At 41.0% G+C, this 24,070-nt stretch overlaps 1 protein-coding gene across 1 annotated transcript in view; it reads left to right on the top strand.

Moving 5' to 3' along the window:
• Positions 1–17,897, top strand: part of LOC139760455 (clathrin interactor 1-like) — a 137,870-nt gene extending 119,973 nt beyond the window's left edge. Inside the window, exons 5-6 of the mRNA XM_071683693.1 lie at positions 13,901–14,096; positions 17,655–17,897. Coding sequence (XP_071539794.1) covers positions 13,901–14,096; positions 17,655–17,876 — 418 coding nt within the window. The 3' untranslated portion in view covers positions 17,877–17,897. The remainder of the gene's footprint in view (positions 1–13,900; positions 14,097–17,654) is intronic.
• The last annotated feature ends 6,173 nt before the right edge of the window (positions 17,898–24,070 follow it).

Below are 24,070 nucleotides of genomic sequence, written 5' to 3'. Positions count from 1 at the left end.
TCCTTAAATTTTTCGGGCCCCCTTGATACACAAAATCTTTTTAACTCCATCTTTCCACTCCAATTTGGTGCCCATTTTCTCCTCTTTTCCCCCCACCTTGGGACACATGTACCCTCTTGGTCAACCCTTTCTCAATCATTTTCCCCCATGTGAACAAACATTTCAAAACACCCTTTTGCCTTAAATCACGTTTCTTTTTATTTCAAACATCTCTCTTACCCTTTCGTTACTTGCTTGATAAAACCCCCTCACCCCCCACACTGTCCTCAAACATTAAATTTCCCGCCATCCCCCCCTGCGCACATCTCTATCCATAGCCCATTTCCTCGCAACCATACAACTTTGTTAAAAACCACTACCCTTAAAACCCTCCCCATTTTTGTTTTCCCCGGGGATAATGTTTTCGACTTCCAAAAAATTCTTAAGGTCCCGGATTTTCCCCCCCCCTCCCCACCCTATGTTCACATCCCCCTTCCCCATGGTTCCATCCGTTTGCCGGGACCCATTCAAAATAGGGAAAAACCTTTTTACTTCCCCCCGTTTTTTCCCTTTGAAATTTTACCTCCCAATTGACGGGGACCCTAAACCCCTTCTGCCCTTTAAAAATTTGCTTTATTAACTTTTTATTTCTTAACTTTTTCTTTAAACACACTTTCCCAAAATAAAGTCCCAGCTTCTGCAGTTTCTTTCAGAATCAGCCACCAGCTTTGTATATCAGCAAACAAAACTGATCACTTCCCAAGCTCTTTTCCCCCCAAAAAGATTTCCTTTCTTCCCCCCTTCTTTCCAAAACTCTTGCATTTACCCCCCAAACCCAAACCCCCCCCTAAACAAATTAAAAAACCCAATGGAAAACATCACACCCCCTGCCGAAAAATTTTCATTCACTGAGAAAAATTCATTTTCCTCTTTTTACCGTACACAGCCTTACACCCCTCGTTAAAAAAGATTTTGTGTGATCGGGGCCTAAACATGCAGGGGGTGAAAGGGGGAAAAGGAAATAGAGTGAATTGGATCGATGTGGTATACCGGGGTTGACGTGCTGTCAGTGGATTGAATCAGGGCATGTGAAGCATCTGGTGTAAACCATGGAAAGCTGTGTAGGTATGTATATTTGCGTGTGTGGATGTATGTATATACATGTGTATGGGGGTGGGTTGGGCCATTTTCTTTCGTCTTTTTCCTTGCGCTACCTCGAAAACGCAGGAGAAAGCAACAAAGCAAAAAAAAAAAAAAATATATATATATATATATATATATATATATATATATATATATATATATATATATATATATATATAGGCGGGGGAAATGGCCCAACCCCCCCCATACACCTGTATATACATGCGTCCACACACGCAAATATACATACCTACACAGCTTTCCATGGTTTACCCCAGACGCTTCACATGCCTTGATTCAATCCACTGACAGCACGTCAGCCCCGGTATACCACATCGCTCCAATTCACTCTGTTCCTTGCCCTCCTTTCACCCTCCTGCATGTTCAGGCCCCGATCACACAAAATCTTTTTCACTCCATCTTTCCACCTCCAATTTGGTCTCCCTCTTCTCCTTGTTCCCTCCACCTCCGACACATATATCCTCTTGGTCAATTTTTCCTCACTCATCCTCTATATGTGCCCAAACCACTTCAAAACACCCTCTAATGCTCTCTCAACCACGCTCTTTTTATTTCCACACATCTCTCTTACCCTTGCGTTACTCACTCGATCAAACCACCTCACACCACACATTGTCCTCAAACATCTCATTTCCAGCACATCCATCCTCCTGGATGGGGTTGTTAGGGAGGTAAATGCAAGAGTTTTGGAAAGAGGGGCAAGTATGAAGTCTGTTGGGGATGAGAGAGCTTGGGAAGTGAGTCAGTTGTTGTTCGCTGATCACACAGCGCTGGTGGCTGATTCATGTGTGAAACTGCAGAAGCTGGTGACTGAGTTTGGTAAAGTGTGTGGAAGAAGAAAGTTAAGAGTAAATGTGAATAAGAGCAAGGTTATTAGGTACAGTAGGGTTGAGGGTCAAGTCAATTGGGAGGTGAGTTTGAATGGAGAAAAACTGGAGGAAGTGAAGTGTTTTAGATATCTGGGAGTGGATCTGGCAGCGGATGGAACCATGGAAGCGGAAGTGGATCATAGGGTGGGGGAGGGGGCGAAAATTCTGGGGGCCTTGAAGAATGTGTGGAAGTCGAGAACATTATCTCGGAAAGCAAAAATGGGTATGTTTGAAGGAATAGTGGCTCCAACAATGTTGAATGGTTGCGAGGCGTGGGCTATGGATATATATATATATATATATATATATATATATATATATATATATATATTCTTTTATATATATATATATATATATATATATATATATATATATATATATATATATATATATATATATATTCTTTTATATATATATATATATATATATATATATGTTCCCTGGGGATAGGGGAGAAAGAATACTTCCCACGTATTCCCTGCATGTCATAGAAGGCGACTAAAAGGGGAGGGAGCGGGGGGCTGGAAATCCTCCCCTCTCGTTTTTTTTTAATTTTCCAAGGGAAGGAACAGAGAATTGGGCCAGGTGAGGGTCTTCCCTCAAAGGCCCACTCCTCTGTTCTTAACGCTACCTCGCTAATGCGGGAAATGGCGAATAGTTTGAAAAGAAAAAAAAAGATATATATATATATATTTGGTTTCCTCTGTCGCTGTCTCCCACGTTAGCAAGGTAGTGCAAGGAAACAGACGAAAGAATGGCCCAACCCACCCACACCACATACACATGTATATACATACATGTACACATGCAAATATACATACCTATATATCTCAGCGTATACATATATATACACACACAGACATATACATATATATACACATGTACATAAGTTGTACTGTATGCATTTATTCATTACCATCACCACCCCGCCATAAATGAAATAACAACCCCCTCCCCCCTCATGCGCGAGGTAGCGCTGGAAAAAGATAAGAAAGGCCACATTTGTTCACACTCAGTCATATAATAATGCACGGAAACCACAGTTCCCTTTCCACATCCAGTTCCAAAGAACTTTCCATGATTTACCCCAGACGCTTCACATGCCCTGGCTCAATCCATTGACAGCACGTCGACCCCGGTATACCACATCGTTCCAATCACTCTATTCCTTTCGCGCCTTTAACCCTCCTGCATGTTCAGACCCTGATCACTCAAAATCTTTTTCACTCCATCTTTCCACCTCCAATTTGGTGTCTCACTTCTCCTTGTTCCCTCCACCTCTGACACACAAATCTGCTTTGTCAATCTTTCCTCACTTATTCTCTCCATGTGACCAAATCATTTCAAAACACCTTCTTCTATGCTCTCAACCACACTCTTTTTATTACCACACATCTCTCTTACCTTATTATTACTTACTCGATCAAACCACCTCACACCACATATTATCCTCAAACATCTCATTTTCAGCACATCCTCCCTCCTCCGCACACCTGTATCCATAGTCCACGCTTCGCAACCATACAACATTGTTGGAACCATTATTCCTTCAAACATACCCATTTTTGCTTTCTAAGATAATGTTCTCGACTTCCACACACTCATCAACGCTCTCAGAATTTTTGCCCCCTCCCCCACCCTGTGATTAACTTCCGCTTCCATGGTTCCATCCGCTGCCAGATCCACTCCCAGATATCTAAAACACTTTACTTCCTCCAGTTTTTCTCCATTCAAACCTCCCTCCCAATTGACTTGACCCTCAACCCTGCTGTACCTAAAAACCATGCTCTTATTCACATTTAGTCTCAACTTTCTTCTTTTACACACTCTACCAAACTCTGTCACCAGCTTCTGCAGTTTCTCACATGAATTAGCCACCAGTGCTGTATCATCAGCAAACAACAACTGACTCGCTTCCCAAGCTCTCTCATCCACAACAGACTGCATACTTGCCTCTCTTTCCAAAACTCTTGCATTCACTTCCCTAACAACCCCATCCATAAACAAATTAAACAACCATGGGGACATCACACACCCCTGTCGCAAAACTACATTCACTGAGAACCAGTCACTTTCCTCTCTTCCTACATGTACACATGCCTCACCTCCTCGATAAAACCTTTTCACTGATTATAACAACTTGCCTCTCACACCATATATTCTTAATACCTTCCACAGATCATCTCTATCAACTCTATCATATGCCTTCTGCAGATCCATAAGTGGTACATACAAATCCATTTGCATTTCTAAGTATTTCTCACCTACATTCTTCAAAGCTAACACCTGATCCACACATCCTCTACCACTTCTGAAACCACACTGCTCTTCCCCAATCTGATGCCCCATACATGCCTTCACCCTCTTAATCAATACCCTCCCATATAATTTCCCAATAATACTCAACAAATGTTTTTTTTTTTTTTTTTTTTTTTTTTTTTATACTTTGTCGCTGTCTCCCGCGTTTGCGAGGTAGCGCAAGGAAACAGACGAAAGAAATGGCCCAACCCTCCCCATACACATGTACATACACACGTCCACACACGCAAATATACATACCTACACAGCTTTCCATGGTTTACCCCGGACGCTTCACATGCCTTGATTCAATCCACTGACAGCACGTCAACCCCTGTATACCACATCGCTCCAATTCACTCTATTCCTTGCCCTCCTTTCACCCTCCTGCATGTTCAGGCCCCGATCACACAAAATCCTCTTCACTCCATCTTTCCACCTCCAATTTGGTCTCCCTCTTCTCCTCGTTCCCTCCACCTCCGACACATATATCCTCTTGGTCAATCTTTCCTCACTCATTCTCTCCATGTGCCCAAACCATTTCAAAACACCCTCTTCTGCTCTCTCAACCACGCTCTTTTTATTTCCACACATCTCTCTCACCCTTACGTTACTTACTCGATCAAACCACCTCACACCACACATTGTCCTCAAACATCTCATTTCCAGCACATCCATCCTACTGCGCACAACTCTATCCATAGCCCACGCCTCGCAACCATACAACATTGTTGGAACTACTATTCCTTCAAACATACCCATTTTTGCTTTCCGGGATAATGTTCTCGACTTCCACACATTTTTCAAGGCTCCCAAAATTTTCGCCCCCTCCCCCACCCTATGATCCACTTCCGCTTCCATGGTTCCATCCGCTGACAGATCCACTCCCAGATATCTAAAACACTTCACTTCCTCCAGTTTTTCTCCATTCAAACTCACCTCCCAATTGACTTGACCCTCAACCCTACTGTACCTAATAACCTTGCTCTTATTCACATTTACTCTTAACTTTCTTCTTCCACACACTTTACCAAACTCCGTCACCAGCTTCTGCAGTTTCTCACATGAATCCGCCACCAGCGCTGTATCATCAGCGAACAACAACTGACTCACTTCCCAAGCTCTCTCATCCCCAACAGACTTCATACTTGCCCCTCTTTCCAAGACTCTTGCATTTACCTCCCTAACAACCCCATCCATAAACAAATTAAACAACCATGGAGACATCACACACCCCTGCCGCAAACCTACATTCACTGAGAACCAATCACTTTCCTCTCTTCCTACACGTACACATGCCTTACATCCTCGATAAAAACTTTTCACTGCTTCTAACAACTTGCCTCCCACACCATATATTCTTAATACCTTCCACAGAGCATCTCTATCAACTCTATCAAATGTATACCTCTTTAATTTGAGCGCTCACATTTATCCCCTTTGCCTTTGTACGGTGGTACTATGCAAGCATTCCATCAATCCTCAGGCACCTCACCATGAGTTATACAGACATTAAATAACCTTACCAGCCAGTCAACAATATAGTCACCCTTTTTTTTAATAAATTCCACTGCAATACCATCCAAACCCGCTGCCTTGATGGGTTTCATCTTCCACAAAGCTTTTACTACCTCTTCTCTGTTTACCAAATCATTCTCCCTATCCTTTTCACTTTGCACACCACCTTGACCAAAACACCCTATATTTGCCACTCTATCATCAAATACATTCAACAAACCTTCAAAATACTCGCTGCACCTCCTTCTCACATCACCACTACTTGTTATCACCTCCCCATTAGCCCCCTTCACTGAAGTTCCCATTTGATGTCTTTTCTTACTCACTTTATTTCCCTCCTTCCAAAACATCTTTTTTATTCTCCCTAAAATTTAATGATACTCTCTCACCCCAACTCTCATTTTCCCTGTTTCACCTCTTGCACCTTTCTCTTGACCTCCTGCCTCTTTCTTTTATGCATCTCCCATTCATTTGCATTATTTCCCTGCAGAAATCGTCAAAATGCCTCTCTCTTATCTTTCACTAATAATCTTACTTCTTCATCCCACCACTCACTACCCTTTCTAATCTGCCCACCTCCCGCACTTCTCATGCCACAAGCATCTTTTACGCAATCCATCACTGCTTCCCTAAATACATCCCATTTTTTTCCCACTCCCCTTACGTCCTTTGTTCTCATCATTTTCCATTCTGTACTCTGTCTCTTCTGGTACTTCCTCACATAGGTCTTCCCAAGCTCACCTACTCTCAAGACTCTCTTTACCCCAACATTCTCTCTTCTTTTCTGAAAATTTCTACAAATCTTCGCCTTCGCCTCCTCAAGATAATGATCTGACATCTGTCCAATTGCACCTCTCATCACATTAACATCCAAAAGTCGCTCTTTTGCGTCCCTATCAATTACCATGTAATCCAATAACGCTCTCTCGTCATCTCTCCTACTTACAATAAAATATGTTAAGTTCCCAAGTGCTTTTTCGTGTAATAATCACATCATCAAGGGAGACACAAGAGAGAAAAATAACTGTCAGTTGATATACATCGAATAGACGAAGCTAGGACGCCATTTGGTAAACATGTAATTGTGCAAGACAGACAACGAAGGTTCATAAACTTATCATTTTACAAAATTTATCAACAGTAAAGTTATCTAATTTGTATATACCATCACTGATATTAAGATTATAATTCTTTGTATATATAATGATAGAAGATTCAAAGATATTTCTCATGGTAATAGAGTTAGAGTTGATAACTGAGATGGCATTACTCAGTCAATACAATGATCATAGTTTTTAACTTGATTAAACAAGACATTTAATTCTTGTCCCGTTCTTATACCATATTTATGTTGCTTAAGTCTAATAGAAAGATCCTTACCAGTCTGCCCAACATAAAATTTATCACAATTTCCACATGGCACTTTATAGATGCATCCAAGAGAATTTTCTGGTTAATTCCTGATTAAGGTGTTCTTTATAGTAATATTGTAGCTGAAGGCATTATTTACATTAAAGGATTTAAGCAAGATGGGGAGTGAAGTAAAATTATTATTATTAGGGAAAACTAAAAGATTCTTGGTGTCAATGGGAGGTTTGGGCTCAACTCTATAAAATGAGTTCTTTGCTACCTTAAGGGATTTACCAATGAAAGATCTAGGGTACTTTAACTTGGATGCAATAGAATATATCTTCTCAAACTCATGATCAATAAACTCTGGACTGCAAATACATAATGCCCTAAGGAACATAGATTGAAATGATAATTTAACTCTGTCATGTTGAGATGAGTAATAATGAATATATGAGCATACTTGGTACGTTTTCTGTATGAATGATCTTTTAAATGATGACACAACATATTCTAAACTCAGTAAAAATCCCTTCGAAGCAGTTAATTCCCATTTCAGTAAAGAAATGAAGTTGTTGAAAGGTAATGGTTCTCTTATCAAAAGTTTGTCATGTTTTTCTCCTTCATTGCTATATATGTATGGACTTATCAAAACATATAAACAGAATTTTCCAGCAAGACCTATAGTGAGTTCAGTAGGCTCTATCACATACAAATTGTCAAAATGGTTAATTTCTTTATTAAGCCCTTTAGTAGGTAAGGTGTCAAATTCTAATATCATGAACAATGTAGATTTAGTCAACAAGCTAAACAATATCAGTGTTAATTTTGATTTCAAACTAGTTAGCTTTGATGTTTCCTCCCTTTTCACAAAAGGTCCAGTTGATGATCTTTTAGAATATTTATTTGATGTCTTGGATGATATTCATTTACCTGTTTCAAAGTCTGTTTCCATTGAACTGATTAAACTGTGTATAAAAGACTGTGTATTTCAATTCAATGGAGATTATTATGCTCATAAAGTTGGTATGGCAGTGGGTAACCCTCTTTCACCTGTACTAAGTAATCTTTATATAGAATTTTTTGAAACAAAATTACTAAAGGATATCTTACCTTCTAATGCAATTTGGTTAAGGTATGTAGATGATGTTCTTTGTGTTTGACCAACAAATGATTTATAGTTTTATTATACTTTGTCACTGTCTCCCGTGTTAGTGAGGTAATGCAAGAAAACAGACGAAAGAATGGCCCAACCCACCCACATACACATGTATATACATACATGTCCACACAAGCACATATACATACCTATACATCTCATCTCATCATTATCCCTGGGGATAGGGGAGAAAGAATACTTTCCACGCATTCCCCACGTGTCGTAGAAGGCGACTAAAGGGGACGGGAGCAGGGGGCTAGAAACTGGAGCGGGGGGCTAGAAACCCTCCCCTCCTTGTATTTTAACTTTCTAAAAGGGGAAACAGAAGGAGTCACGCAGGGAGTGCTCATCCTCCTCGAAGGCTCAGATTGGGGTGTCTAAATGTGTGTGGGTGTAACCAAGATGAGAAAAAAGGAGAGATGGGTAGTATGTTTGAGGAAAGGAACCTGGATGTTTTGGCTCTGAGTGAAATGAAGCTCAAGGGTAAAGGGGAAGAGTGGTTTGGGAATGTCATGGGAGTAAAGTCAGGGTTAGTGAGAGGACAAGAGCAAGGGAAGGAGTAGCACTACTCCTGAAAGAGGAGTGGTGGGAGTATGTGATAGAGTGTAAGAAAGTAAACTCTAGATTGATATGGGTAAAACTGAAAGTTGATGGAGAGAGATAGGTGATTATTGGTGTATATGCACCCAGGCATGAGAAGAAAGGTCATGAGAGGCATGTGTTTTGGGAGCAGCTGAATGAGTGTGGTAGTAGTTTTGATGCACGAGACCAAGTTATAGTGATGGGTGATTTGAATGCAAAGGTGAGTAATGTGGCAATTGAGGGGATAATTGGTGTACATGGGGTGTTCAGTGTTGTAAATGGAAATGGTGAAGAGCTTGTAGATTTATGTGCTGAAAAAGGACTGGTGATTGGGAATACCTGGTGTGTAAGTACGTGTGTAAGTAGGAGAGATGGCCAGAGAGTGTTAATGGATTACGTGTTAATTGATAGGCGCGCAAAAGAGAGACTTTTGGATGTTAATGTGCTTAGAGGTACAACTGGAGGGATGTCTGATCATTATCTTGTGGAGGCAAAGGTGAAGACTGATAGAGGTGTTCAGAAAAGAAGAGAAAATGTTGGGGTGAAGAGAGTGGTGAGAGTAAGTGAGCTTGGGAAGGAGATTTGTGTGAGGAAGTACCAGGAGAGACTGAGTACAGAATGGAAAAGAGGTGAGAACAAAGAAGGTAAGGGGAGTGGGGGAGGAATGGGATGTATTTAGGGAAGCAGTGATGGCTTGCGTAAAAGATGCTTGTGGCATGAGAAGCGTGGGAGGTGGGTTGATTAGAAAGGGTAGTGAGTGGTGGGATGAAGAAGTAAGATTATTAGTGAAAGAGAAGAGAGAGGCATTTGGACAATTTTTGCAGGGAAATAACGCAAATGAGTGGGAGATGTATAAAAGAAAGAGGCAGGAGGTAAAGAGAAAGGTGCAAGAGGTGAAAAAGAGGGCAAATGAGAGTTGGGGTTAGAGAGTATCATTAAATTTTAGGGAGAATAAAAAGATGTTTTAGATATCTGGGAGTGGATCTGGCAGTGGATGGAACCATGGAAGCGGAAGTGGATAATAGGGTGGGGGAGGGGGCGAAAATTCTGGGAGCCTTGAAGAATGTGTGGAAGTCGAGAACATTATCTCGGAAAGCAAAAATGGGTATGTTTGAAGGAATAGTGGTTCCAACAATGTTGTATGGTTGCGAGGCGTGGACTATGGATAGAGTTGTGCGCAGGAGGATGGATGTGCTGGAAATGAGATGTTTGAGGACAATGTGTGGTGTGAGGTGGTTTGATCGAGTAAGTTACGTAAGGGTAAGAGAGATGTGTGGAAATAAAAAGAGCGTTGTTGAGAGAGCAGAAGAGGGTGTTTTGAAATGGTTTGGTCACATGGAGAGAATGAGAGGAAAGATTGACCAAGAGGATATATGTGTCGGAGGTGGAGGGAACGAGGAGAAGAGGGAGACCAAATTGGGGGTGGAAAGATGGAGTGAAAAAGATTTTGTGTGATCGGGGCCTGAACATGCAGGAGGGTGAAAGAAGGGCAAAGAATAGAGTGAATTGGAGCGATGTGGTATTCCGGGGTTGACGTGCTGTCAGTGGATTGAATCAAGGCATGTGAAGCGTCTGGGGTAAACCATGGAAAGCTGTGTAGGTATGTGTATTTGCGTGTGTGGACGTATGTATATACATGTGTATGGGGGTGGGTTGGGCCATTCTTTCGTCTGTTTCCTTGCGCTACCTCGCAAACGCAGGAGACAGCGACAAAGCAAAAGAAAAAAAAAAAAAGATGTTTTGGAAGGAGGTAAATAAAATGTGTAAGACAAAGGAAGAAATGGGAACTTCAGTGAAGGGGGCTAATGGGGAGGTGATAAGAAGTAGTGGTGATGTGAAAAGGAGATAGAGTGAGTATTTTGGAGGTTTGTTGAATGTGTTTGATGATAGAGTGGCAGATATAGGGTGTTTTGGTCGAGGTCGTGTTCATAGTGAGAGGGTTAGGGAAAATGATTTGGTAAACAGAGAAGAGGTAGTAAAAGCTTTGTGGAAGATTAAAGCTGGCAAGGCAGCGGGTTTGGGTGGTATTGCAGTGGAATTTATTAAAAAAGGGGGTTTCTCACACGAATCAATCACCAACGCTGTATCTTCAGCGAGCAACAACTGACTTACTTCCCAAGCTCTCTCATCCACAACAGACTGCATACTTGCCCCTCTCTGCAAAACTCTTGCATTCACCTCCCTAACAACCTCATCTATAAACTAATTAAACAACTAAGGAAACATCATGCACTCCTGCCCGAAAATAACCAAGGAAACATCACGCTCCCCTGCTGTAAACTGACATTCACTGAGAACCAATCATTTTCCTCTCTTTCCACTCACACACATGCCTTACATCCTTGATAGAAACCTTTCACTGCTTCTAACAGCTTGCCTCCCACACCATATATTCTTGCTGCCTTCCACAGAGCATCTCTATCAACTCTTATCATATGCCTTCTTCAGATCCATAAATGCTACATACAAATCCATTTGCTTTTCTAAGTATTTCTCACATACATTCTTCAAAGCAAACACCTGATCCACACATCCTCTACCACCTCTGAAACCACACTGCATTTCCCCAATCTGATGCTCTTAATCAATACCCTCCCATATAATTTCCCAGGAATACTCATTAAACTTATACCTCTGTAATTTGGGCACTCATGTTTATCCCCTTTGCCTTCGTACAATAGCACTATGCATGCCTTCTGCCACTCCTCAGGCAACTCACCATGAGTCATAAATACATTAAGTATCCTTACCAAGGAGTCATTAACACAGTCAACCCCTTTTTTAATAAATTTCACTGCAATACAATCCAAACCCCCTGTCTTGCAGGCTTTCATCTTCCACAAAGCTTTTACTTTCTCTTCTTTGTTTACCAAATCATTCTCCCTAACCTTTTCACTCTGCACACCACATTGTCCAAAACATCCTGTATCTGCCACTCTGTCATCTAACACATTGAACAAACCTTCAAAATACTCCATCTCCTCACATCACAACTACCTGTCATCACCTCCCCATTAGCCCTCTTCACCGATGTTCCCATTTGCTCTCTTGTCTTATGCACTTTATTTACCTCCGTACCAAACATCATTTTATTCTCCCTAAAATTTAATGATGCTCTCTCACCCCAACTCTCATTTGCCCTCTTTTTCACCTCTTGCACCTTTCTCTTGACCTCCTGCCTCTTTCTTTCATACATCTCCCAGTCATTTGCACTATTTCCCTGTAAACCTTGTCAAATGCCTCTCTCTTCTGTTTCACTAATAATCTTACTTCTTCATCCCACCACTCATTACCCTTTCTAATCTGCCCATCTCCCATGCTTCTTATGCCACAAGCATCTTTTGCAGCAAGCCATCACTGCTTTTCTAATTACATCCCATTCTATCCCCACTCCCGTTATGTTCTTTGTTCTCACCTTTTTCCATTCTGTACTCAGTCTCTCCCAGTACTTCCTCACACGTCTCCTTCCCAAGCTCACTTACTCTTACCACTCTCTTCACCCCAACATTCTCTCTTCTTTTCTGAAAACCTCTACAGGTGTAGGTATGTTTATGTGCATGTGTGGGCATTTATGTATATACATGTGCAAGTGGGTGGGTTGAGCCATTCTTTCATCTATTTCCTTGTGCTTTGTCACTAACGCAGGAGAAGGCAATTAGATATGATAATGATGATAACATTTCATCAGTATAAATTGCCAGTTGCTTGATGAAATCAGATTTTTTAGATGTAGATTTTTGTGAGTGCACCTGTGTATGAAAAATATCATGATGTCAGCATACCATATAAATAAGATTCTGTGTTTTTTATATGTCTGCTTGATGTACACATACAAACAAAATTGCAGTTATAACATTCTGAGTGAAATTGTGTATGATGGTTGGAGATCATTCTTTTCTCATGAGTTCATTACCTCTTCCATAGCCATATCAACCCTCAGTCTTCCCTGATATTGTGTTTATCATGTGATTCCATACATAAGTGTCATTATCGTTTTTTTTATGTATTTGATTAGTAATAATATGGTTTATGAAAATTTATTTTATATGAACATTATATAGCCTTAAGAATTTACAGTCAGAAGTTCAAACTTTGGTGAGTTGTTGAAGTTTTGACTCATATTTCATCTGCAGTTACCTTTCTGTAATAACCTCTTTGTACTGAACAGGAGAGTTTTACCCTTAGAATCCCCATCTCTTCAACTTTCTGCACTGTCATAGAACTTTTTGGGCTTCTGTATGCTGTCCACTTTTACCATTTCCTCATTCATTCTATTACATTCATCCATTGCTCGTAATTTCATATTTGTCCTCAGATTGTTTTGTCTTTACATTTTCCTTAGAACTGTTCCTTCTCCATATCATCTCTGGTATAAAAGCTGAAAGGCTATGATCATCACCCCATACTCTTCTCTTTTATATGGGTGACAAATTTATGGCCCCTAACCTTTCCTTGTAACTCAGCTCCCTCTGTCATATTCCTTATGGGTGTAGAATAGGGTACTAGTTCAATGGATTTAGTCCTCATTTGATTTTTTAAATCTGCATAGATTTTAAGGATTTTGTGTGACAAGACATTGAAGTGTTCCTAAACAAGTTGATGCTGAATATATACTGAGACAGTAATGTGAAATAATTAGGAAAGATAATTTTTACCAGAAAGGAAGAGTTTGGAATGTTATTGATCAAATATTTGCAAAAGATTCTTTGTACATACATGTGAATCAACTTGTATTTAAGCACTTTTATTAGAAAGCATAAACAATGAATTTAAGGTTGCAAGTAATCATTTTAGATAGTTTAGACAAGATATATGTCAAAGGTTGAGTAAATTATTTGCAATGGGTTGATTTTGAATGCTGGTGAAAGAATGTTTTGATAAGGAATCTTATACTAAAGCATTGTCATGTGGATTAAGAGTTACCATGTGGGAGTTGCTAGTAATCATAGATTGAACTGTGAATACTATCTAAAACTTTCAGTGGAGATGAAATTGAAGATGCTGTAGATCCAGTAAATGAGTATCGTGATGAGGAAACAAGTCCTAAACCCAGCAGAACACCTATTACCACCACAAAGACTACATCTGGACCTCCTCAAAAAAAGTCCTCCAAACCTTCAAAGATGGTGGATTTAGGAGCAGCTGCTACTTTTGGAAAAGATACTTCTCAGACCCAGGTATAAAGTAACAAAGAGTTTTTATGTTTTATTGTAGTATTGCAGTTGTACCTTCCATTTTTGATGTTTAGTATATCGTGTGAGAGAAGTGTATGGCTTGCAGAAGGTGGGAGATGGCTGTGTGAGAAAGGGTAGTAAGAGGTGAGATGAGTAAACTAAGTTGCTAGTGAAAGAGAAGAGAGGTGTATGGGCTATATATGCAGGGAAGGCTTGCAGGTAACTGGAAGACAAACAAAAGGAAGTGGTAGGAAGTCAAGAGGAGGATCCAGGGGCTGAAAAAGAGGGCAAAGGAGAGTTGAGATGAGGGATTGTCAACAAACTTCAGGGAGAATAAGAAAATGTTTTGGAAGGAGGTTTATAGTGTGAAGAAAAACAAGAGAACAAATGGGAACCATAGGAAAGGGAGCAGATGGGGATGTTAATAGGGGGAGGATATGGAGTGAATATTTTGAAGGACTGTTGAATATGTTTGATGTTAGGTTGGTAGGTGTGAGGTGTTTCAGAGGTGGAGGTATGTGTATTGAGAGGGTCATGGAAAGTGGTTTGCTGAAAAAGAGAAGAGCTGGTGAAAGCCTTGTGTAAGATAAAATATGGCAAAGCAGCTGGTGTGGATAAGATTGCTACTGAATTTCTTAAGAATTGGGGTAACTGTGTATCTAAGGACTTTCAATGTATTTATTGCTCATTATGAGGTTCTTAAGGATAGTGAGAATGCCTGAATATTACTATTGTATGAAGGCAAGGGAGAAGAGTTAGGACTTTCACTGTATTTATTGCTCATGGTGAGTTTCTTTAGCATGATGGGAATGCCTGAATATTGCCATTGTATGAAGGAAAGAGGGAGAAGAATGAATGTTCGAATTTGAGATAAAAGTTTGTTTAGTTTAGCTGATAAGTTGTATAGGAGTGTTTTGATTGAGAGGATGGTGGCATGCACAGAGCATTTGACTAGGGAGGAACAGTATGGTTTCCCAGGTGGTAAAGGGTATGTGGATCAGTTGTGTGCTTTGAAGAAAATGTTTGAGAGATATTTAGAGAAAAAGAAGGATTTATGTGTGGCATTTTTGGACTTTGTGGAAATGCACTGCAAGGTTGATAGTGATGATCTGTGGAAGGTGTTCAAGTATATATGGTGCGAGAGGAAAGTTACTAGAATTAGTGAGGAGTTTTTATCAAGAGAGTAAGGCATGTTTATGAGTAGCAAGAAAGGAGGATGAATGATTCTAAGTGAAGATGGGTCTGTGAGAGGGGTTTGTGATGTCACCATGGCTGTTCAGTCTTTTTATGGGTGGGATGGTAAGGGAGGTGAATGCAAGGGTCTTGAAGAGAGGAGCAGTTGTTCAGTTTGTTGGGGTTAGGATGGTGGCTTTCAGATTAGTCAGTTACCATTTTTTTTTTTGACGTGGCACTGGTGCAGATTCGAGCAGAAATGGCAGAAGCTGGTTATTGAGTTTGGGCATGTGTGAAGAAAGTTGAGAGTATATTTGAATAAAAGCAAGGTTATTTGGTTTAGCATTAGAGACAGACAGGTTATATAGTATGATAGTGGCTATGGAAAGAACTTGTAGGAAGTGTGTTTTAGATACCTGGGAGTGTACAATCGAAGACGCAAATGTCTTCTATGTTTTATTTGATGATTAATTAAACCTATCAAAACATTATGAGACTCAACTAGTGAGGGCATGTGGTTGGTTGGTATACCTGATTAGTTGGAAGTTTTGGGTTTCCATTTAGATAATGTTTTGAAACATTCGAGTACGATCACTATTCATGATTTGGAAACCTGACTGCATATTGACATTTGATACATTATACACACACAGACATATACATATATACACATGTACATAATTCATACTGTCTGCCCTTATTCATTCCCATTGCCACCCCGCCACACATGAAATGAACCCCCCCACATGTGCGTGAGACAGCGCTAGGAAAAGACAACAAGGGCCACATTTGTTCACATTCAGTCTAGCTGTCAGTGTATAATGCACCAAAACCACTGCTCCCTTTCCACATTCAGGCCCCACAAAACTTTCCATGGTTTACCCCAGATGCTTCACATGCCCTGGTTCAATCCGTTAACAGCACGTCGACCCCTGGTATACCACATCGTTCCAATTCAATCTATTCCTTTCACGCCTTTCACCCTTCTGCATGTTCAGGTTGCGATCACTCAAAATGTTTTCCACTCCATCTTTCCACCTCCAAATTGGTCTCCCACTTCTCCTCGTTCCCTCCACCTCTGACACATATATCCTCTTTGTCAGTCTTTCCTCACTCATTCTCTCCATGTGACCAAACCATTTCAAAACACCCTCTTCTGCTCTCACTCACACTCATTTTATTACCACACATCTCTCTTACCCTTCTTACCCTTTCATTACTTACTCAATCAAACCACCTAACACCACATATTGTCCTCAAACATCTCATTTCCAGCACATCCACCCTCTTCCGCATAACTCTATCTAATGCCCATGCCTCGCAACCATATAACATTGCTGGAACCACTTTTCCTTCATACATACCCATTTCTGCTTTCGAAGATAACATTCTCAACTTCCTCACATTTTTCAACGCTCCCAGAACTTTCGCTCCCTCCCCCACCCTATGATTCACTTCCGCTTCCATGGTTCCATCTGCTGCCAAATCCACTCCCAGATATCTAAAACACTTCACTTCCTCCAGTTTTTCTCCATTCAAACTTACCTCCCAGTTGACTTGTCCCTCAACCCTACTGTACCTAATAGCCTTGTTCTTATTCACATTTACTCACGGCTTTCTTCTTTCACACACTTTACCAAACTCAGTCACCAGCTTCTTTCTTTTTAAACCAGGTATTCCCAATCACCAGTCTTTTTTCAGCACACAAATCAACATGCTCTTTGCCGTTTCCATTCACAACACTGAATACCCCATGTACACCAGTTATACCCTCACCTGCCACATTACTCACCTTTGCATTTAAATCACCCGTCACTAATACCCGATTTCGTTCATCAAAGCTGCTGCCTCGCTCACTCAGCTGCTCCCAAAACACTTGCCTCTCATGGTCTTTCTTATCATGACCAGGTGCATAAACATCATTAATCACCCATCTCTCTCCATCCACTTTCAGTTTTACCTACATCACTGTAGAATTTACTTTCTCATACTCTATCACATGCTCCCACAACTCCTGCTTCAGGAGTAGTGTTACTCCTTCCTTAGCTCTTGTCCTCTCACTAGCCCCTGACTTTACTCCAAAGACTTTTCCAAGCCATTCTTCCCCTTTACCCTTGAGCTTTGTGTCACTCTGAGCCAAAACTTCCAGGTTTCTTTCCTCAAACATACTACCTATCTCGTCTTTCTTATCATCTTGGTTACATCCACACATATTCAGACACCCAAGTCTTAGCCTTTAAGGAGGATGAGCATTTCCTGCTTGAGTGTGCTAAGAGGGAAATATATGAATAATCCGCCCTGTGTAGATGGGAGAGGGGTTGATGATAAGGCAATAGATTGATGAATTGTCCATTTTGATTATGTAATAACTTTTGCTATGTCTTTCAGTCACCAACTCCTGCCACACAGACACAGAAAAATGACTTATTAGAGGATCTGTTCGGAAATCCAACAAGTAATGGGACTTCTAGTCCTGTTAAACCTGTACCAAGTGGTACTGAAGATGACTTTGATCCTAGAGCAGGAGAAACTGAGAGTGAAAACAACAAGGCTGATTTTGGTGATTTTAGTGCTGCCTTTGGAAAGGATGCATCAGATACTAAAGGGTAAGTATATATTGAGTAAAGTACAAGTTTAGGGGCACAGCTGAAGTAAGGATTCAGAAGAAACTCATACCTATGAACTCTTTATACTTAGTAGAAGTGATTTAGATTTGGGGAAAGTGATTAAGAGCATTATATTTTATGTTGTGTCACTCAATTACTTTTTCCTTTTTTCACACAATAGAGGCTCCAATCATGGACGAGAGTCCACATCAAAGCTGGGCCTTAATTGAAATATGAAAATGATAATGAATGAAAAAGAAGACATAGTAAAGTATACGTATGTAAGTAGGAGAGATGGTCAGAGAGTGTTATTGGATTGCGTGTTAATTAATAGGCACTTAAAAGAGAGTTTTGGACGATGTGCTGAGAGGGGCAACGGGAGGGATGTCTGATCATTATCCTGTGGAGGCGAAGGTAGAGGTTTTCAGAAAAGAAGAGAGAATGTTAGGGTGAAGAGAGTGGTGAAAGTAAGTGAGCTTGGAAAGGAGACTTGTGTGAGGAAGTACCAGGAGAGATTGAGTGCAGAATGGAAAAAGGTGAGAGCAAATGACATAAGGGGAGTGGGGGAGGAATGGGATGTTTTTAGGGAAGCAGTGATGGCTTGCGCAAAAGATGCATGTGGCATGAAAAAGGTGGGAGGTGGGCAGATTAGAAAGGGTAGAGTGGTGGGTTGAAGAAGTAAGATTGGTAGTGAAAGAGAAGAGAGAGACATTTGGACAATTTTTGCAGGGAGGTGATGCAAATGACTGAGAGATGTATAAGGGAAAGAGGCAATAGGTCGAGAGAAAGGTGCAAGAGGTGAAAAAGAGGGCAAATGAGAGTTGGGGTGAGGGAGTATCATTAGATTTTAGGGAGAATAAAAAGATGTTTGTGTGTGTGTGTAACCAAGATGAGAAAAAAAGAGAGATAGGAAGTATGTTTGAGGAAAGGAACCTGGATGTTTTGGTTCTGAGTGAAATGGAGCTCAAGTGTAAAAGGGAAGAGTGGTTTGGGAATGTTTTGGGATTAAAGTCAGGGGTTGGTAAGAGGACAAGAGCAAAGGAAGGAGTAGCACTACTCCTGAAATAGGAGTTGTGGGAGTATGTGATAGATTGTAAGAAAGTAAACTCTAGATTGATATGGGTAAAACTGAAAGTGGATGAAGAGAGATGGGTGATTATTGGTGCCTATGCGCCTAGGCATGAGAAGAAAGATCATGAGAGGCAAGTGCTTTGGGAGCAGATGAGTGAGTGTGTTATCAGTTTTGATGCATGAGACCAGGTTATAGAAATGGGTGATTTAAATGCAAAGGTGAGTGATGTGGCAGTTGAGGGTATAATTGGTATACATGGGGTATTCATTGTTGTAGATGGAAATGATGAAGTACTTGTAGATTTGTGTGCTGAAAAAGGATTGGTGATTGGGAATACCTGGTTTAAAAAGAGATATACATAAGTATATGTATGTAAGTAGGAGAGATGGCCAGAGAGCGTTATTGGATTACGTGTTAATTGATAGGCGCGTGAAAGAGAGACTTTTGGATGTTAATGTGCTGAGAGGTGCAACTGGAGGGATGTCTGATCATTATCTTGTGGAGGTGAAGGTGAAGATTTGTAGAGGTTTTCTAGAAAAGAAAGAGAATGTTGGGGTGAAGAGAGTGGTGAGAGCAAGTGAGCTTGGGAAGGAGACTTGTGTGTGTGGAAGTACCAGGAAGACTGAGTGCAAAATGGAAAAAGTGAGCAACAAGGATGTAAGGGAGTGGGGGAGGATGGGATGTTATTTAGGGAAGCAGTGATGGCTTGCGCAAAGATGCTTGTGCATGAGAAGTGTGGGAGGTGGGCAGATTAGGAAGGGTAGTGAGGGGTGGGATGAAGAAGTAAAGTATTTAGTGAAAGAGAAGAGAGAGGCATTTGGATGATTTGTGCAGGGAAAATAGTGCAATATGGGTGGGAGATGTATAAAAGAAAGAGGCAGGAGGTCAAAGAAAAAGGTGCAAGAGGTGAAAAGAGGGCAAATGAGAGTTGAGGTGAGAGAGTATCATTAAATTTTAGGGAGAATAAAATTTAAAGTCAGGGGTTAGTGAGAGGACAAGAGCAAGGAAGGAGTAGCACTACTCCTGAAACAGGAGTGGTGGGAGTATGTGATAGAGTGTAAGAAAGTAAACTCTAGATTGATATGGGTAAAACTGAAAGTTGATGGAGAGAGATAGGTTATTATTGGTGCATATTCACCTGGGCATAAGAAGAAAGATAATGAGAAGCAAGTGTTTTGGGAGCAGCTGAATGAGTGTCAGTGGTTTTGATGCACGAGACCAGGTTATAGTGATGGGTGATTTGAATGCAAAGGTGAATAATGTGGCAGTTGAGGGAATAATTGGTAAACATGGGGTGTTCAGTGTTGTAAATGGAAATGGTGAAGAGCTTGTAGATTTATGTGCTGAAAAAGGACTAGTGATTGGGAATACCTGGTTTAAAAGAAGAGATATACATAATTATACGTATGTAAGTAGGAGAGATGGCCAGAGAGTGTTATTGGATTACGTGTTAATTGATAGGCGCGTGAAAGAGAGACTTTTGGATGTTAATGTGCTGAGAGGTGCAACTGGAGGGATGTCTGATCATTATCTTGTGGAGGTGAAGGTGAAGATTTGTAGAGGTTTTCAGAAAAGAAAAGAGAATGTTGGGGTGAAGAGGAGTGGTGGAGAGTAAGTGAGCTTGGAAGGAGATTGGTGTGAGGAAGTACCAGGAGAGACTGAGTACAGAATGGAAAAAGGTGAGAACAAAGGAGGGAAGGGGAGTGGGGAGGAATGGGATGCATTTAGGGAAGCAGTGATGGCTTGCGCAAAATATGCTTGTGGCATGAGAAGCGTGGGGAGGTGGGCAGATTAGAAAGGGTAGTGATGGTGGATGAAGAAGTAAGATTATTAGTGAAAGAGAAGAGAGAGGCATTTGGACGATTTTTGCAGGGAAATAATGCAAACGAGTGGGAGATGTATAAAAGAAAGAGGCAGGAAATCAAAGAAAGGTGCAAGGGGGTTTAAAAAAAAGGGGAAATGAAAAGTTGGGGGTGAGAGGGGTATTATTTTAAAATTTTTGGGGGAATAAAAGATGTTTGGAAGGAGGTAAAAAAGTTTCCCTAAAAACAAAGGGGAAAAAATGGGAAAAACAGTGAAGGGGGTAATGGGGGGTTTATAAAAAGGGAGTGGTGATGTTTAGGGAATGGATGAGTATTTTGAAGGTTTGTTGAATGTGGGTTTTATGGAAAAGGGGGCGGTATAGGGTGTTTTGGTTGAGGTGGGTGCCCAAAAATGAGAGGTTTGGGAAAAGGGTTTGGTTAAAAGAGAAGGAGGTAAAATAAAAAAAAAGGTTTTCAGGGAAAAAAAAGGGGGGATGTATTTTTGGGGTGGTTGGTTAAAGGTTAAATTTTAAAATTTTGTATTATTATGGTGAGGTGGGTGAGGATTGGCGGAATGCTTGCATAGTGCCATTTTTCAAAGGGGGAAAGGTGAAATGTAAAAATTCAGGGTATAAATTTGTTTTGGATTTTCCTTTGGGGAAAATTTTGGGGGGGGTAAAGGGTTGAGAGGGTGAGGGGTGTACGAGCATAGAGGGGAAAAAGCGTGTGGGTTTTAGAATTTGGTAGAGGATTTTGGATTGGGTTTTTTGTTTGAAAGGGGGAAGGATGTGAGAAATACTTAGAAAAAAACAAATGGATTTGTTGTAAATTTTTGGACGGAAAAGGCATGATAGAGTTGTAGAGAAAGCTTGTGGAAGGTTTTTAAAATTATGGGGGTGGGAGGAAGTTTTTAGAAGCAGTTTAAAAGTTTTTCGAGGATGTAAGGGATGTGTAGGGGTAGGAAAGAGGAAAGTGATTTGGGTTTTCGTGAATGTGGTTTGGCAGCAGGGGGTGTTGGGTGTCTCATGGTTGTTTAATTTTTTTTATGGTTTGGGGGGGTTAAAGGGGGGTGAATGCAGGGGTTTTTTTAAAGGGGGAAGAAAGGGGGGTTTTTTGGATGAGAAGTTGGGAAATGAGTCAGTTGTTTTTGCTGATGGGTACAGCGCTGGTGGCTGATTATGTGAGAAAATGCAGAAGTGGGGGATGAGTTTTGGTAAAGGGGTGGGAAGAAATTTTAGAGAAATGTGGGTTTAAGGGCAAAGGTTTTTAGGTACATTTGGGGGTTGGGGTCAAGCAAAATTTGGGGGGTAAGGTTTTAAAAAGGGGAAAAAACTGGAGGAAGGGGAAGTGTTTTAGATATCTGGGGTGGATTTTTTGGGAGGGATGGAAACCCTGGAAAAGGGGGGTGATTATAGGGGGGGAAAGGGGGGAAAAAATTTTGGGGGCTTGAAGAATGTTGGAAATTAAAAACATTTTCTGGAAAACAAAAAAGGGTATGTTTGAAGGAATTTGGGGGTTCCAAATGTTTTTGGTTGGAGGCCCTTTGGGTTTTGGATAGATTTTTGGGGGAAAAGGGGGTGGTTGGTTGGGAAAAGGATGTTTGAGGCAAAAATTTTGGGTGAGGTGGTTTGAAACGGTGCAATATTAAAAGGGAAAAGAGATGTGTTTGGGAATAAAAAGAGTGTGGTTGAGGAGCAAAAAAAGGGGGTTTTTAAAAGGGGTTTTGGTTTTACATGGGGAGATTTAGTGAGGAAAGATTTAAGAGGGTATAGGGGTCAAAGGGGAAGGGGCCCAGGGAAGTGGGAGGGCCAAAATTGGGGGTGGAAAGATGGGGTGAAAAAGGGTTTTTTGGGATCGGGGCCTGAATTTAGGAGGGTGAAAGGGTGCAAAGGAAAAGAGAGAAATTTGGGAACCCATGTGGTTTTACGGGGTCAAGTCTGTAATGGATTGAAACCCGGGATGTGAAAGGTTTGGGGGAAACCATGGAAAGTTTTTTGGGGCCCGGATTTTGGAAAGGGAGCTGTTTTGTTCAAATTTTAAAAAACAACTAGAGAATGAGTTTGAAAAGAATGGGGCTTTTTTTGCTTTTCCTTTTTGGGTACTTGCAACATTTTGGTTTACCCCAGATGCTTCACATCCCCTGGTTCAATCCATTACAGCACGTCGACCCTGGTATACCACATCGTTCCAATTCAATCTATTCCTTTCACGCCTTTCACCCTTCTGCATGTTCAGGTTGCGATCACTCAAAATGTTTTCCACTCCATCTTTCCACCTCCAAATTGGTCTCCCACTTCTCCTCGTTCCCTCCACCTCTGACACATATATCCTCTTTGTCAGTCTTTCCTCACTCATTCTCTCCATGTGACCAAACCATTTCAAAACACCCTCTTCTGCTCTCTCACTCACACTCTTTTTATTACCACACATCTCTCTTACCCTTTCATTACTTACTCAATCAAACCACCTAACACCACATATTGTCCTCAAACATCTCATTTCCAGCACATCCACCCTCTTCCGCACAACTCTATCTAATGCCCATGCCTCGCAACCATATAACATTGCTGGAACCACTTTTCCTTCATACATACCCATTTCTGCTTTCGAAGATAACATTCTCAACTTCCTCACATTTTTCAATGCTCCCAGAACTTTCGCTCCCTCCCCTACCCTATGATTCACTTCCGCTTCCATGGTTCCATCTGCTGCCAAATCCACTCCCAGATATCTAAAACACTTCACTTCCTCCAGTTTTTCTCCATTCAAACTTACCTCCCAGTTGACTTGTCCCTCAACCCTACTGTACCTAATAGCCTTGTTCTTATTCACATTTACTCACGGCTTTCTTCTTTCACACACTTTACCAAACTCAGTCACCAGCTTCTTTCTTTTTAAACCAGGTATTCCCAATCACCAGTCTTTTTTCAGCACACAAATCAACATGCTCTTTGCCGTTTCCATTCACAACACTGAATACCCCATGTACACCAGTTATACCCTCACCTGCCATATTACTCACCTTTGCATTTAAATCACCCATCACTAATACCCGATTTCGTTCATCAAAGCTGCTGCCTCGCTCACTCAGCTGCTCCCAAAACACTTGCCTCTCATGGTCTTTCTTATCATGACCAGGTGCATAAACATCATTAATCACCCATCTCTCTCCATCCACTTTCAGTTTTACCTACATCACTGTAGAATTTACTTTCTTATACTCTATCACATGCTCCCACAACTCCTGCTTCAGGAGTAGTGTTACTCCTTCCTTAGCTCTTGTCCTCTCACTAGCCCCTGACTTTACTCCAAAGACTTTTCCAA

Source organism: Panulirus ornatus, chromosome 37 (genome assembly GCF_036320965.1).
Source record: "Panulirus ornatus isolate Po-2019 chromosome 37, ASM3632096v1, whole genome shotgun sequence".
Lineage (NCBI taxonomy): Eukaryota > Metazoa > Arthropoda > Malacostraca > Decapoda > Palinuridae > Panulirus > Panulirus ornatus.
This window is presented reverse-complemented; position numbering and strand designations above follow the sequence as displayed.